The sequence below is a fragment of the Musa acuminata genome, chromosome BXJ3-5 (assembly GCF_036884655.1).
Source record: "Musa acuminata AAA Group cultivar baxijiao chromosome BXJ3-5, Cavendish_Baxijiao_AAA, whole genome shotgun sequence".
Lineage (NCBI taxonomy): Eukaryota > Viridiplantae > Streptophyta > Magnoliopsida > Zingiberales > Musaceae > Musa > Musa acuminata.
This window is the reverse complement of record NC_088353.1, coordinates 44,499,775-44,516,904: the sequence shown is the minus strand read 5'-3', so window position 1 is coordinate 44,516,904 and position 17,130 is coordinate 44,499,775. Positions and strand designations below refer to the sequence as shown.

The following is a 17,130-nucleotide window of genomic DNA, read 5'->3' as shown; positions in this document are numbered from 1 at the left end:
CAGATCCGGCTGGGGATGTAAACAGGGTGATTTACCATGGCGTCCATCTTCCTCTCAACTAAGCTTGTGCGCGAAACCATCTGCAGAGCCGAGAGACAGATGACATCCACCATGGACTTCTTTTCTGCAAGATCGTCTCAGGAAAGAGAAGGGGGATAATTCTCACAGAACATGTAGGAACAACGATCTAACAAGTCGTACTGTCCAAATTAGCGATTAAGATGCATGATTGACATACGCTCATGACATTTTGTCGGACGGAAATGATCAAGCTGTAGTAGAAGATGAAACATGCATGATTGGGTACTCCTCCTTGACATGTGCGGTCTGTTGCACATGATTCTCCCTCTGGAGAATCGGGACCTATCCCTTCTGGATATCTGTCCCGTTGGAGTAATATCTCTCTATGCTTCTTTCTCTTTGAAAGTTTCGGAGACCACCATCCCCTTAGACTACTCCGATTTGCTGAACAAACTATGCATTGTTCTGCTTCCTGCAAACGCACTTGTTAGATTGCGACTCCACATCAATACAGCCCCTGCTGCACTACTCAAGGCCTAGCAACATGCTGAACTTACTGTACACTTCAGCCTCCTACAAATGTATCCTTCACATGCCGAAGAGAAAGTTTTAATGCTTCATGGCGCCGAGTTTCGATGGCCTTGGGATGGTCGTGAACATTCCATCGTCCACATACAAGCCCATGCATGAGTACCGAATTCTTCGAGTTAGCAATTCCCCTCACCTCTATGAGCTTTGCACAATTGTTTCGGTCGCTGAGCAACTCATTCTACCTTGCATTGTCTCATCCTTTACCAAGCGTCTCGCTTGCTTTGAGCACCATCAAGTATAGTTGTCAATATTGAGTTGTAGCTCGAATTCAACCATCCCAATCTTTGTGCGTTCCGCATTCTTCCAAGTTTATTTGTTCTCATGGTGCCTCTTGTATGAAGGGTTGGTCATCCTCTGAATGTCAATCTCATATGCCCGCTCCTCCGAGTGACTTCTTTTCCCTACATCTCTATACTCGTTTTCCCTCAAACGGTGGCACGTGTGCTGACTGCCCTCAACGCAGCCCCGCTAGGTCCCTCACATTTGCATGTCAAGTGTTTCTATGAGTGCTTATCTCGCTCTGATACCATTTGTCACGGACTTAGCTGGTTTTGCTTAAGTCGTACGACATCTATGCATGTCTGTCCGTAAATGTCAGCCTCCCATGATCCCTTAGAACCTACAAAAGAAAAAGCGGGTTAGAGAAAATACCTTACTCGGGATCCACAAGCAAATATTTCCAAAAACACCTCATAGACAATGCAAATTACAAACAGACTTTACAAACTTTGAATAGTTGCACAACAAAAGATCAAAATGGTCCACTAAAGATCGAATATCTCTCACAATTATCCACATGACATAATATTTATTTACAAGCCTAAAAAGACCATCAAACCTAACTAAAATAGGATTATTAAGCCTTCCATCATTCCTCTATATGCTGTGCAAAGTATGAACAAATAGAAAGATACGAACATATACAAAGTATTATATTAAATATCTTATTTAAAACTTTTATAAGTGATATCTGAGTCAAGGGTGAGCGGATCATGACAATTTTGTATTCCACAACGCAGTCCAATGCATCTGAACTCGACGAATACATTGGAGCACCTGACAATCGTGACCTCGGCCTTCCTCAGGTTCGCATCTATTCCTGCATCTCTCTCTCTCTCTCTCGCCACGGGTTTGGAGAACACTAACAACAGCAAGCGTGTTTGGTTGCTCGCCAGTCGCTCGAGCCCAGTCCTACACCGTCAAATCAAATAATTGGCGTCTCCTTCTCCATTGCTCACTCGTAAATGATGATGATGATGATGTGGGAGTGCTGCAGTCCACCGAAGTCCATTTTCAGTGAAACCAAACACAATGAATTGGGAGTATCGTTCATCGTACCCAAAGTCCATATCATGGAGGGTTCGTTTTCGATCAAAGAAAAACGTCGATCGGATTCAGGGATGAAAGTAATCCCTCAGGACAAACATCCAATTGGCAGCACTCTCGGGATGACACCAACAGCAAACAACGAGTGGTTGGGGAAATCTCCGGTGCCCACTTCCGTCATTGTTGAAGGCTTTATATCAGAGAGAAAAATATTACGAAGAGGGATTCTCGGTGAACTCGGTCCATAATTTTTTCCCCCTGTCGATTTCTCGATAACTACATCACGATTCAAGGACGTGTTGCTGTACAAACAGTACGCGAGAGGGATTTCCTCCATGTCCCAATGATTGCAAGACTTGCAATGTGAGATAAACCCATGAGAAGAGAAGAAGAAGAAGAAGAAGAAGAAGAAAGCAAATATTTTTATACATTTTGATTACAACTTTAAATAATTAGTGTGCACGATTTAGCATCAATCCGATCCAATCCAATCTGTTCCACCTAACAGGAATATATGTCCATGGAAACGCCAAGAACAGGCACTTCTTTTGTTCTTGGTAGAGTCAGACATGGACTCTGCTCCAAATTCCATCATAAAGATTAAACAAAGTAAACAAGAATTTTAGGATGCTTATTGTCATTGGCTTTGGGAAACCCCACCATCTCTGTCACTGATCACCATAAGATAAGTAGACATGCTTTGTTGAAGACAAATGCCAGTATCATGTCCTAAACAAAGGTATCCATCATGAGAGGTCCTTCTGCCCCACTGGGAATTAGCCACCGACTCTCCTCGTTTGAGGCTTGGACTGGCTCCCTCTCCCTCTGATCGTGTTCTGCAATGATCCATCTCCTCTCATATGTTCATCCTTCTCTCCACCGGAAGAATAATTCTATAAATTCTTTTCCAGATAACATCATATCAAACAAATTTGCCTTATAATGCACAACAAATCCCACAAATTATCTTGTTTTGGAAGCTTCCCCCCTTCTTGTCAATGGCTGTGATCATTAGCAAAGACTCGAATGAGTGAGTTCATCATCGGTACATTTTATACTAAAAGTTGTTCTTGCTGCTTAATCTATGGCCTATGGCATTGTTGTTGGAGAATATGCTTGTTGTGTGATTGACCCGTATGTTCTTGGTGGAACCATTTCATGATCATCAAATGTTTGGTGGGGAATTAGTTGTATCGCTTGAACCAATAGCTCCATGGTATCAGCACATTTAAGTTTGTTCTACCATCACCGTCTTATAATGTTTGTGTCAGAATCATCATCGCCCAGTCTTTTTGAGAAATTGAATCTTGGTGTATGAGAATAAAACAAAAAAGATCTTCTTAAAAGATCAACGGAGTTCTTTCTGATCAACCAACCCAAACTAGATAGTATATCATGTTTGCTAGATTCTCCTCTGAGTTGCTCGAGGGTGGAGGCTCTTTACCACCACCATTGATCGAAGAACAGGCTTCAAATGTTCTTATGGATTGGATGAGGACAACCTGATAGCTCTACCGCCAAATAACGGCAGCTGCGTGGGCTGTTTAAGACGATGAATCAGACATATACTTGTCCGGCCTTTTGGGCGATTCTGCCGCTGGCTGTGCTCGTTTTTCCTCAACGTTTCAGCCGGCCTCTTTTTTCTTCGTGATGACATCCGAAGCTTGTGGATGCTGCACGGCAGTGGTTTGAGGCACTTCTACTCTGTTCTTCTTGCTATGGGAGTGCAGACCTGCAGAATACACACGGATGTGTAGCAGCAGCATGTTTGTCGTCGTCCTCGATCGCCTGCCGATTCGGGCCAGGCTTAGTCGCCAATTTTGGGCTTTAAGGCGCTCCCAAGGTGGTCGAGAGCTTAAGTTATGTCGAGGCCGATGAGACGTGGGAGTCTCGCGCCCTGCATGCACACGAGGTCGTGGGACGTGAGTTCCACGCCATGGCGTGTTCCCTGCACTTGCATGACGAGAGTGGTCCGTCTTGAGGTTGCCACAGTGAGCAGAGAGGAAAGTCGCAGGCAAGCTCGATCACTTCCCCGTCCCATTCACCACCTACATTAACTCGTTAAACTTCAAACCTATGGACCGCTCTGCAACCACTGCACACCACTTCAACTTTTGTTTAGGTCATACCACTACGTATGAAGCGGAGTCAAACTTCCTCTGCTGGCTTTTCACCGTCGAAATGAAGGGTTCCATTCACAACCCAGATTACAGAGGCAATATACTGTACAAAATCTTCTCATCATGACCGGCTCGTGATCCATTAATAGTCAGTAAGATCAATAAAGTTTCGAACAGCAATCATCAAAAAGCTCAAAACACGCCTAGTATTCATCCCACAGATGTGGTGAACGACAAGAAAGAAGACGAGTAATTAACACAGAGGTATAGGCGGATTGATCAATGAAAGCAGTCCAACACCATAGAAGGAGTTGTGTCCGCGAGCTCGAACCCAAAAATCTTCTTCCGGTAGTCACCGTCTCCCTCCGACGGTGGCATGTTCAGGTCCAACCACAAGGTCCTCTTGTCCTCGGGCTTCTTCCCCGTGAGGGCCTGCGGAGCGGCGGCTCTATGCCGCCTCATGTGGCCGCCCAGGGCCTGGCCGATGGCGAACTCGAGGCCGCAAACGGAGCACTCGTGCACCCTCGGCTTCGCGAGCTCCGCATGGACCTGACCCTGGCGGTCCGCCGCGAGCCTCGGCTTCTTGTGGCTCGCCCGGTGGCCCCCGAGCGCTTGGAAGGACGGGAACTGGCGGTTGCAGGTCTTGCACGCGAAAACTCGGACCGGAGATGCCCGTGACGAGATGTCGATGATCTCCTCTCCGCCGCTGCTGCCACGAGAGAGAAGCACGAGAACGTTAGCCACGTTGACGCTCTCCATCTGATCTCCCTCCTCTCCGTCTCCACATCTCTTCATGTCTAAACGGAAGCAGAAGACGAAAACGTTGCGGGATGTTTCACTCAGGAAAAGGTCGTGAGATGTAGTAGAACGCACGGAATGGAAGCAATGAGAGGAGAGAAGAAAGCGTTGGTGTATTTATGGTTGTAAAGCCTTTTCCTTACGTAAGCACTGCAGTGCCTATCAAATATGGAGCCTCAGAAACAGTTTTCTTGTTGAAACGAGTCTCCGGGAGCAGTTGGGCTGTATCGTCTCGTGGCGAACACGCAAGGCTGAGGTAGTGATGACAGAAGCAGCGCGCACACAAGATGGGTCTCTGTCTTTCTAGAGTTCCAAGCGTTCTCCGGTCGAGTGAGGGGGAGAGTGATCACCGGTGGACAAAAGGTTCTTTGCTACTCAACTGATAGTAATTAAAGAGTGGAAGTGGATATGCGCTTGGCAACACAGGAAGGACAGCAGTTGGGAGTCTTTCACATTTGAGCCAACTTGCCCCCGCTGTCTCCTATGGTATGGATCCATGACGACTCCACTGAGTTGGCGTTTGCAGTCAGAGAGAGGTATATATGAACACTACAACTGGTACTTAAATACAGCTTCACTTGCTAATTGATCTTTGTTATGCTGCCATGCCAACCACTAACCTTACATAGGCTTATCTGTTGCAGAGGCAAGTTTAGGTTCACAAAATGGACAGATCATGACCAGTTCAGTGCAGAAGCATAAGGTCATAAGCTCCTGTTATCAGTTGGACCTTGTGGGGGGTGGGGGGACGGCAAAATTAGAATTAGCCACTTACGGCAAGACCTTAGACTTTTTTTCCTAGAAAGAAAGAACTTGCTTCGAGCCTTGTTTCTTTTTCCCTTTTTTTCTTTCCCTGTGTGCACGCAATTTCAAACAGTTGGATACTACAGATCCATCAACTGCATCTATCAAGACGATCACCCACCTAATCTTGTTCAACGGCGTCATGTTTGCCTACGGAAAGATCCTTCTATACTGAGGCCTCTGGATTCTGATTCCTGTTGGATAAAGACCCACAACAAATATACATACAGCTGGAGATGATCCAACGATGCATGACTGTCTCTACAAACTTTGTCATCGTTGATTTCTTGGACCGAAAGCAACCACAGCCAGAAAAAGGCAATCATCTGATCTTTCGTGCGTGTTAGTAGAGTTCATCTCCCTTATTTGACTTTCGTAAGAGCCACCAACACACTCACCCTGCCTCGGCCTAGTCGATTCCTTCTGATACCTTACTTCCTTATTAATCTGCGCAAGCACATCCGTCTGTGTTGCAGTCCACTAAGGTTGGTCATAGAATGATCGGACTATTCTTGGATTAAACACTCGTCAAATGATTCATTATATAGGACGACGAAGCAAGTATAATGCAACATTACTGGTCCATGTCCTTGTCGTTCTGGACGTGCTGGCCTCCACCCAAACCTGTTCCAAACGAGGCAAGTCTCTCGCAGAAACCAGCAGCTGCGTTTTGAGTGTTTAAAGCAGGCGAATCAGAACGCAGGAACGACCGCTCTTCTCTTTTTCATTAACTAATGAGATGGATCCTTGCACTTCTTGGCTTCTCAATTTATAGATTAAGGAAGAGGACAAGGCAACCGAATGCCGCAGATGACTTGTGGTACTCTCGCTTCCTCCGGAAAGAATCAGCTGTGCCGCAATTTTTCCGAATCCATCCAATGGACATCGAGAGAAGCAAAAGCTTCTCAAGTCTGATGACTAAGCTTTATTATATGGATCGAGTGGTCTCGTTGATGAACGTAGACACCCGACTGACGCAAGAACTCCAGGAACTCACACAACATGAACCACACGATATCGCCGACCTGAGAGTAGATTAGTATGATCTTGAGGTGCGTCACTTCCAGTTTAATCTTTTATATCACAACCAGTTGGCTGGCGCGGCTTCACTGCTGATGTTGCTAGTTGTTGGTACTACTCGAATCACCATCAAGGAAGTTCATCTGCTTTGGATGGATGGAAAGCTACAGCAGCTGAGTGCATCTTGTCTCTAGGGTATACCCCAACCTTGTTAATGCCCATCGGATTCCAGAGTCTATATTAATCCATCTCTGCTCCTGAGGGCCAACGATTTGGAGTTAAAACATGGCAGAGAACAGCTGAGGCTGCTTACTAAATCCAGGAAAGAGATAGTGGACCAGCTAAATGTGTAAAGGACTTAGTGTCAAGGGGAATATAAATGGAGAGAGAGGAGAACTTCTGCGCTGACTTTGCTGCTCTGAACCATACATTTAGTAGCAGGGAATGTCAACGGGGCCATATGGTGCAGGAGAGACATTCTTTATGAAGTCAACTACTGCTACGGGGAATCCATTTCTGCTGTATATTGTCCTGAAATAAATACAATATATATATTGTACATATCATATTCCCCTGCTGCTTACACAAACATACTGCCAACCAACCATCTCTTGTTGACCAAAACTCCTATTTCTTTTTAGTCTTCGACAATATATTGGGATCCTATTAGTTGTAATTCTAGAGTGTGTCTAGCCAAGGCAATCGAGAAAGCACAACGAACGAAGTCACCACAGGCCGATCAATGTTCGGCTTCCTATCCTTGTCTCCCTAGTTGACCTTGACTTTTATATTTAGGAATAAAGTGAGCAAAAGTCAAACTTGTGCTCCTTCTGTCAACACACAGACAGTGAATGGGCGAATTGGAAGAACATGAAAGCAAATGAATCAAGAGGAAAGAGGAAGCAGAGGAAGACCCTACGAAACACCCTCGTTTTTATCTGGTGGGCCTCGTCGTAGGCCGTGAGTCGTTCTCATCCTGCATCAGTGTTTGGTCACATATGCCATTAAAGGTAGGTAAGCCCATGGGACTTAGCTAAATACCTAGAGAGAGAGAGAGAGAGAGAGAGAGAGCGTCAGTCACAATGCACTAACACTAACCAAGTCAAAGAAGTAGTTGGTGATTCTCGATGCCTTGTTTTTAGTACACACGCAAAAGAGGTTTCGTGGAGCTAAACTGAGTTGCTTTTCCTTGAATGCCTCTCTCGTTGGCATAACAACGTGCCTTGATCAGCAAGGCAAAAGAAGGCATTCACATACATGAGACGAATGCTTCTCCTCGGTTGCAGAACAGATTCTTACTCTATTGTTCTTTGGGGCTTTTTAGGCTGACGCAGTCCCTTACTGATTCGTTCTCCTTACGTTAGCTTCCAAAGACTCTTATTCATCCCGGGGTTCATCGTTGATCCGCTTGCTTCCGAGGGTGCTGCGCGAGATTGGTGCGTTTGCCTCTCTCCTTTCCACGGCCTTGTGCTTCCTGGGGATGCATTTGGCACGGACGCCCTCGATTTCCTTCTCCGCAAGCTCCAGTTTCGAGCACCTGCTCACATTTAGGAGCATCGATTAGCACCGCCCATTACAGTTAATGAACAACGTCGTTGACCATTCGAAAGCAATCATGGATTAAAATTGGAGTCATGGCGGAAGAGCTCTGTTTCACAGGGTTTGCTCGAACATAAATTGAGATTGCTAAGCAAGCATGGGATGGATGATTAGAAGTTTAACTCACTTCATCACGGTGACATGACGAGGTAAATTTCGCTTGCGACCACGAATGTGAAGATATTATGACGACAAGGGCAGCAGCCGAATGACCAAGCGTTCAATGAGGGAAGGGCTCATGCAGTGGTAAAGACCTGAAGAAGGCGAACACACACTGGAAGACAAGGCTGGTCTGACACTGCAGCAGGGGAATCCAGCTGTGGTAGCTTCAGGCCCTTCCCTTACCCGGCAGGGCAAAAGGCTGTACTGCTTCCCCGGCAGCGGTGACCGAAAAGGATGAGAGTAAAAGGTGCAACTTTCTGACACAGCCCAACCCATTCTAGCAGTGCAGTACATGTTCTGCCTACCCAACCAACAATCTACTGTATGCTTTTGGCACGATTAATCCCAAGAGCTAACAACGCAGCTTAGCCAACTCAAAATGCAAATTGTCTTGTCCAAAATAGATTAATCATGGCTATCGAGAACTGGGAAGGAAAAGGAAGATGAGCAGTGTTCAGTCGATTCATGACTACGTTTTCATCAATCATGTCAGTTTGAACGAAAACATAGCACAGCACAGGTCAAAGAACATCATTTACCTCAATAAATTGGTGATTAATTAACAAATAATCATAGCAAGGATGCAGATTTGTTATAGAAACGATGTGTGCAAGAACCCCTGAGGTGACGAAAGCCTTACCTGTCCGCGTTGTAAGAGGAGGACCTCTTCAGGCCGGGGAAGTCGGCACGGCCGTCGCCTCCCTTCTTCGTCTCGATCAAGCTCCCGCTGAAGTACTCTTTATCCTCCAGCCTGATCCGCGAGAAGCTGTTGCCCTCCATCAAGCCGTCCGCCACTTTCGCGCCGCCGAAATCGGACCCTCCACGTGGCGCAACCTTCTCCTTGCACGACGGCGGCGACGCCGAGATACCGTGATGGTCCTTCACGTTGATGGAGCCGCACGACAGCAGGTGCATCAGCACCGCCGACGCTCGCATCCGCCCGCTTGCATAGCCCCCCACCGTAGGGTCGTGGTCGTCGAGCCCCACAGTCGTGGCCGCGGAAGCCGACGCCCGTACGTCCGCCTTAAGTAGTGTCTCCAGGGTCTCCGGGCTCGAAGACGACGGCGGCGGAGAGATCTCTTCCCGCTCCAGCTCGGTGGTTGGGGGCTCGGCCTCCTCCACCATCGGGATCTCCGCTCGGCGCCCGTCGTCCCTGGCAACAGCGGCCCGGTGCCTGCTCCTCCCGTCGTCGGTCTGCGTGGACGCGTCCGCAGCCTTGACGCCGGTCTCCACCGCCAGGTCGGTCTTGTAGACCTTGTACTCGTTGAGGTCGAGGGAGCTCCAAGGCGCCCTTTTTTTCCTAATTTGCAAGATTTCGGGATCTTCGTGCACGGATTTGGGGATCGGCAGCGGCTTGTCGGAGGCATAAAATGGGGCAATGGTGTCCTGGGAACTGGGAGAGGAGACGGGTTGGAGGAGCTCCGACCCCTTGAGGACGTACTCATGGCCGTGCGCCGGGTAGATCAGATCGTCCTCGGACAGATCGTGCCACACAAATCCATTCTTGTAGCACCTGAAACATCCAAAACCCAATGAAACGAAGAAATTGCACGCAGAAGGTAGGGGCAAAGACAGCGGTAGAAACGGAGGCAACGCTACCGTTTGGAGGACCAAGAGTACAAACTGGCCATTCCCTGGCCTCTGAGAAAGTTGAGACGTTCGATCACATCTGAAGATACAACATATTAGATGTCAAAAAGATCAAGAACAGGGAGAGAAAAAATGGTGAGCTCTCGGATTTTAGGGCATACCTCTGAGGTAGAGACCGTGGCTGGAGGAGAGGGTGACCTCCATGAAATGGGGGTGCTCCAACTGGCCATTCCGGGAGAGGTAGTACACCACGGGGACCCTCCTCGGCTTCGGCTCCGTCCACACTTTGGTCCTCTCGGGACTCGTCTCCCGGTCCCTCCATTGCCGCAGGGGCTCCCTCCTCCCTCGCGAGGAAGCCGCCGCCATTAAGCCGCCCCTAATACAGAGCAACACCAAAGGGATTCGTGGCTCGAACAAAAGCAAAACAAGGGGAAAAGTCAGTCTTTTTATAGGCACATGGACGATGCGCCGTTCGGGGAGCTCAGAGAGGAGGGAGGGAGGGAGGAGAGGGGAATGGGAGGGAAAGGACGGTGGTAAGGGCTTGGAAAGAAGAGACGCGGGCGGATTCAAGTGGGGATGTGCCGTGGACAAGAAGAAACCACCAAACACGCCTCATGGGCTCACAGTAACCCTGGATATGTGGTTGGGTTGTCATCAGGCGCATCAAGATTCGCACAATAAAGTGGACGTACGACGTGATTCCTCGAGGTCATAAAACGCTCCCGTGGTAAAGGATCGGCTGCTCCCTCGTCGTCTGAAAAGTAACCGGCGACCATGTCCTCTCTACCGTGCATCTGCCCGAACACAAGGCCAAGCATCAATTTCAAATGGAACTGCCGCGGCCATGGCCATCCAATTCCTCTCCCAACCACCGGCCATAAAGTTGGACGTCATTCCATCTGTTTGACCATTGCCTATCCCTCCATTAAATACTCCGACGCACGGGTTGTGGCAGCATACCGCCATTAGTACCTCGGAACCAACCATGTCGCCGAAAGACGTCTATACTAAACACCAACTCGGCTGCTGGATGAGTACTTTGACGTGTATGTTCAGCGTAAAACGAGTATCGTTATGTGCCAGATGGGTCGTCGAAGCCTGCGAGGGTGGCAGCGCATTTTGTGCTGCACGCCGCAGCCGAGGATGGTCTCATCTTATATTTTAAGGAACGGGTAAAAAGATAGGGTGGCTGCATTTGGTCCACTTGCTGCTGTCAAGAGAAAGGGAGGAAGAGAAGTTGGCTCCGTGGAGTCAAAAGGTGTCGCATTAATACACCACCACTGGAAGAGAAGATGGTCAGCAACAGTCCACGATGCCGTCGCTGCACTACAGCGTCGACTGGTGTCGGCTGATAAAGAGTACTCTTGGCACGAATGGAGGAGAAGGCTCCGAGTGCTCGTCTCGCTCTCTCTCTCTCTCTCTCTCTCTCTACCCTTGACAATACGGTCTGCTGGGCCAAACCATTTATTTCGGGCTGAGTCCCATTATCATCGTGTTTATGCCAAATCACATCGGTCCAGTAGGTGGAATAATTAGCTTCTTTCTTGCGAGAAAACTGAGGCTGCTAATGTTAGCATGCACTTGTGCGTCTTGACTGAAACAAAGAATGGATACCTCCTGTCACTCTCTATTCTCAAGAGATCCCAACACTGTACCAGGCATGGCCGGTATGGAATGATGAGACGAGCGACCTGCAGCGTGGAGCCACAGAGATGACGACTGGGGATGCCACTTGCACGCAGACAATGATGTCTCCGGGACGATGCTCTACCCACACCAGTTCAGGTTCGCCGAACAGTCGACTACTTCCCCGGGATCGACTAGGGGAGTCCCAGTAAAACGAAAAGCCCAGATTGCGCAGCAAAGCCCACTGATTGCATGAGTTCACGACAGTAAAATGTATAGTTACCAACTAAATCCAATAAACAAATATATATGAGATAGATAGATAGCTATAGATGACTTTTTAAGGAGGAGCTCGAACATGGCAGGATCCAATGGACAAGACCTCCCAGATTTTGTTTGTCTCGCGAGGCTTGGCCTCTTCTCACCGGAAACCCTACGACTCTACTTGTTCTTGGTTTTATTGTATGATGCTCCTTGTGGCCATAGGCTTTTCATATCACTCAGTATGGTTTGGCAGAGACCCGTATTTATTGTATAATAGTTTGGATGTCAACTCTATGATTAGATCTTCCTCAGTATATCATGCCACAACTTGTTGATATTACCTATTCGATAAGCCAGGGAATAGCCTCATGTGTACGAAACTTACATGCTACTTAAGAGCAAAAGCGTATGTGGACCAAAACATATGATTGTGTATGTAGATTGGTAGGTCTATGATTAGCGTAGACTCAACAACTAGTCAACCCCATAGTACTGATGCTGATAAGCCAATCAAATCAACATGTGTTGGCTGTTGACTATCAAATCAATCTAGGACACGTGGTAACACAAGTTGCCAAAAGGAGGCGCGAGGTAGATTGAACAAGTCCTTGTTTCTTTCTGAGAAGTCTTCGTGGCATGTGGAAGCAGGAGCTCATGAAGTAACTCTATTAACGTGCCCGACATGAAGCTACATAGAGAGAGAGAGAGTATTCAATAATTGAACAAGTTTCTCTCTCAAGGCCTTGCTTACTCCAAGTGGAGAGCGCGAGCTTGAGAGATAGAGAGAGGACGTTATTCGGCAAGCTTCCGCAGGGGAGAGAATTCAACTTATTTCTGATCACAAAACAACAAAAGAAAAAAGAAGAAAAAAATATCCTCTTTTCTCTTCCCAGCTAACTACTGCTACATCAAACCGGCTTTTACGTAGGCATTAACGGGCCTAGAGAAGGACATAAAGAGTGTGTGCATCAAGGGAGCCGGTGTAGATTTTATGGAGTCGGGTGTGGATCGTTGCGCTCTTGCAGAGGTCACCATGGATGCAGGCTTGGCTTCTGGTTTGTGTTTTCATGAGGTCAGTCGCTGTTCCTCTCTAACGTATTCTATGGGCGTGGCTTCTCTTTTACTTTGTCCGGTGATGCTTTATGGATCAGCTTTTCTTGTGTGCGCTGCTGCTTCTGAATCGGGGTTTAGTAGCGTTCGTGGAGTTGCCTTGTTATGGTCGCCGGATCGGATCAGCGACAGTGGTGCCGTGATGCGCTGTCGAGTGATGTAGAACTCTAAATGTACACGGGATCATTTAGAGTTCTACCTATCCACTGGATCTCGCAGTATATCTGTGCCTGAATCAAACATGAGAGTCTTGTTGTCGAGTGATGTAGTTGAAGAACTGTATGTTCTTCGACACATCCCTCTGTTCCTTTCTGCTATCTCACCTCTGTTTCCTTACTGAATCTTTCCATTTTGTTCGAACAGAGCACCGAGGGACTCGAGCACAAGCTTCTCTGTGCCACCTTGGAACTTGAGTCGCTGCGGGCTAATGTTAAGGAGGAGATAAGAAGGAGAGAGGAAGATATCAATCAATTAATCCAACGAATTCGAGTGGTCACCCACGAAAGAGACGCAGCAAGGGATCAACTGCAGCTTTTACTCGATAAGATCACACAAGCTAACACGGGGGAGCTCTCTCCCATGCGATCAGGCTCTCTCCAGCCTGATAGCCCACAGATGCGGCAAACCGGAGCAACTTCCAACATCACCGAATCCGATAGCCTCTCGGGAATTCCCACCCATAATTCTCACAGCATCGTTGCTTTCCCAGAATCGTCAAGCATAAAGATGGCTAATACCTGCAACATGCTTATGGTGCAACAGCGGAGCTCGCCGGCAAACAATAGCACAGCGGACAGAGCTTCCGTTACGATCAATAGCCTTGCCACGAATAAACCTCTCCCGCAGAGAGGGAAGCTGTTGCAAGCTGTCTTAGAAGCAGGTCCTACGCTGCAGACCCTTCTCTTGGCAGGGTCACTCCCTCGATGGCGCAATCCTCCGCCGCCGCAACCATTTAAGGGTCCGCCACCGGGCGTTCAAGCTCAGACAGCTTCACTGTTCACCCCTAAAATCGTACCGAATCCAAGCAGCTCGGCTCGTACTTCTCCGAATTTAATCAACCATGAGAAATCCGATGGAGCATCTCTTGTTTACGTGCAGGCAACCTTGAATTCTCAAGGTGACGCGATGAAGAGGCCGCCGCTGACCTCGCCATGTATCATGAGCCATGACAGGATGAACATGAAGATACAGAAGACTCAATGCACTGGAGGTGCATGATGTGAAGGAGTTTAGCAACACTAGTAATTGGGAGACATCCGTCTTCTGTTTATCTATGCATGTTCACGTATTTTAATGATGTTTATAACATTCGACTATTTTCTTCCCTCTTTTTGCTTGACATCGCTACATATAACGTTAATACGTGTTCTCTATTTCCTTGTAAGCTAATCGTGCTATGTCTTTATTGGTGCAAATAAAGTGGCTTGAGGATTCAAAAAGTGGTGATGATGAAGGTGATTAGAATAATACTGTGTTAATCATCAAATGTCTAAATTGCTCTGCTAAACCTTCTGTAGACTCTCAGGCAGCAGCAGCAAGGAAATACTTAATCGATATTGATATGGCGGACACGATTGGCTATAAGAAGGAGGGGGGGGGGGGGGGGGTGAGGGGGTCAGCTCTGCCTTGTTCTTCCCTGGAAACTCTAACACGTACCTTTGCCTGCCACTGCATGATCAAATGACACAGAATTGACACAGAAAGAACATCATCAAATCTTGATATTTATTACATAGGATCAAAGGCGTGCACACTCGCACATTACGTGATCAACAACGATGGAGAGAGCGAGAGCGAGAGAGAGAGAGAGAGAGAGAGAGAGGGAAGGAAGGAGGATCGACTGAAAACGCAGCGTGCATTACAGGGCCTCTGTTCGTCAACGTGCACGCCTCTATGGCCATTTTGAGGCTGATCAATTGTTGTCCGCCGTCGGAGAAGGCGCCCTGGTGCCAGAGCGACCTGCGACAAAGACAGAGGACTTAGTGGGCATATAACACTGTAGAGAGAGAGAGAGAGAGAGAGAGAGAGACTTCCGCCGCCGCCGATGAAGCCCGTGCTGACGGCAGGGCAAAAGTAGTTGCAGGCGAAACATGTGACTTCCCAGTGGCCCTTGGCACGACAAGCCTCATAGCACCTATCGGTTCCAAGATTGCAGTTGATTGCGCTCGCTGCGGCGACGGATACATCCCCCAAGACGAGCAAGCACAGCGCCACCACCACCATGCACCGGCCCGACGACGCCATACTCGATCTGTGTATGTATCTCTCTCTCTCTCTCTCTCTTTACCTTCGTCCGCCTCCTCTTTTCCTCTCTCTATATATAAATGTTCGTGACTACCCGGTCATCAATTTGAGTCCATCCATCCACCGCGCACGGCCCTTTTCTTAGGCAATAAGTTGGCGATCTTTGAGTTGTCTCCGTTCTATGGATTGTGGCCCTCCGTGAATCAACCAGTAGCGTTGAATCTGTCAAACTCACCCAACTCGTCTTTCTCGACGTCTGCTATATCGTCATGGACAAACATATATCATTGTATTAATGATAGTTCCGTGCGATTCCCTCTTCAGCTCCTGCAAGCTGTGAAATTTTTGATAGTCGATGGGACATATCGTTCGATTTGGTTTCCACTCGTTTATTGTGTAGACTTTAACATATATTGTAAATTCTTTTAATATTGGACAAAAAAACTTGATTATCATAAATTATTGTCACGTTTTAATTATATTTTCCCTTTATTTTTGTAAATGTTTCATGCACAACTTTGATTTCCTCCAAATATATGATCTGAGTAGGAAAGCAGAAGTGAACATTTATATATTCATTCTATAGAGGATTTACTTAGAATCCCCCATATTATTTAGATGTACTCCTTGAACCCCTCGAACCAATGCACTGAACTAGCAATTTAGATATCTGTAGCCAATGGAGTCATCTTGTAATCGATTCCTCTCTCTCACTGTTATCGACATTCATTCGACCCCCTATGTTCTTTCTCCGTATACCTTTTTTATTTTTTATGATGCTGATATCTCCATCTTCTCGATTGACATCATGCTTGCGTCTTCCTTTTCTCTACGATCATCGTCGATCTCATCTACAACTTTACTTTTTATCGTATATGTTTATCTCCTTCATCTTTCTTAGTCTTTCTTTTTGTCTTTCACCGTTCTGAACTTAAAAAAATTTAAAATTAACAAAAAAAATTAAAAGTAATACTTACATCATAATTTGGTAGATGATGAAGGTTTGAGGTGAGTAAGATAAACTTTATGATGTTATATTTGTAAATAAGTCATGTCATACTCGATTACATAATCAAGACAAATGTCGGTGAAAGAATATAAAACCTCAAAAATCAGTAAAAATTTGAATGGAATAAGTCTCTATCATGTTCTTGATGGTGAAAGTTTGAGACAAGTTGAACACACCATGTGGTGTTGCATTCGAAAGGGTCGTGCACATAACGTGCGTCTCGTCGGTCATGTTCAGGACGCGCACTGGGTACTCCTCGTGTCGGTGGTCATCGACATGGGGAACGATACGGAAGCATTGGACTCTGGCTCGGCAGCACTTATAGAAGGAGAACGACAGGGACAGAAGAGGCCGTGGTGGCTAGCCTTCCCATACGGGAGGGTCGTTCCGGGCAATCGGATCTGGAGGGCAGAAGAAGCAGCCGATGCATCGCACTCTCCAGTGGCCTTTCCCCGTACAATCGTCAAAGCAGTCGACTACGGCGCCGGAGGATGCGCCCACCAAGAGGAGCAAGGGGTCAAGGGCGTCATGTTCGACCTACCTCTAGCTTCCTTGTTGCTCCTCATCGTCCGTCCCCACCTCTTCTCTCTCTCTCTCTCTCTCTCTCTCTCTCTCTCTCTCCACGATTGCGCTGTCTTCAGATCGTGTTCTTGTATCCACCACCGTCATCTTCTTGGCGTGTGTTGGTATGATCAAATGACACAGAATCGATCAGAAAGACAATATAAGTTGCTCTCTAGTATGTGAATCAAAACATGCACATTTAATGCTCTCGTGCACTGCACATAATTTACACGAGAGCACTAGTCTCGCATCCGAAGACGACTGCACGCATGCGAGGCCATG

At 47.2% G+C, this 17,130-nt stretch overlaps 3 protein-coding genes and 1 long non-coding RNA gene across 4 annotated transcripts; 1 reads left to right on the top strand and 3 right to left on the bottom strand.

Moving 5' to 3' along the window:
* Nucleotides 1–4,179: 4,179 nt before the first annotated feature.
* Nucleotides 4,180–4,936, bottom strand: LOC135638519 (zinc finger protein ZAT11-like). Its single transcript, XM_065151658.1, has one exon. The coding sequence runs from the start codon at nt 4,851–4,853 to the stop codon at nt 4,338–4,340; it is 516 nt and encodes a 171-aa protein (XP_065007730.1). The 5' UTR covers nt 4,854–4,936; the 3' UTR covers nt 4,180–4,337.
* Nucleotides 4,937–7,782: 2,846 nt separating this feature from the next.
* Nucleotides 7,783–10,826, bottom strand: LOC135638022 (protein SOSEKI 5-like). Its single transcript, XM_065150949.1, has 4 exons — nt 10,193–10,826; nt 10,041–10,110; nt 9,082–9,954; nt 7,783–8,217 (listed from the first exon to the last, which is right to left on the bottom strand). Exons 1-4 carry the CDS (start codon nt 10,395–10,397, stop codon nt 8,058–8,060), a joined length of 1,308 nt encoding a protein of 435 aa, XP_065007021.1. The 5' UTR covers nt 10,398–10,826; the 3' UTR covers nt 7,783–8,057.
* Nucleotides 10,827–12,643: 1,817 nt separating this feature from the next.
* On the top strand, nt 12,644–14,355 carry LOC103986151 (uncharacterized). Its single transcript, XM_009404064.3, has 2 exons — nt 12,644–12,993; nt 13,395–14,355. The coding sequence occupies exons 1-2, from the start codon at nt 12,913–12,915 to the stop codon at nt 14,247–14,249; spliced, it is 936 nt and encodes a 311-aa protein (XP_009402339.2). The 5' UTR covers nt 12,644–12,912; the 3' UTR covers nt 14,250–14,355.
* Nucleotides 14,356–14,739: 384 nt separating this feature from the next.
* LOC135638067 (uncharacterized) lies at nt 14,740–15,410 on the bottom strand. Its single transcript, XR_010496490.1, has 2 exons — nt 15,062–15,410; nt 14,740–14,990 (listed from the first exon to the last, which is right to left on the bottom strand). It is a non-coding gene; the product is annotated as an uncharacterized LOC135638067 (long non-coding RNA).
* Between the last annotated feature and the right edge of the window lie 1,720 nt (nt 15,411–17,130).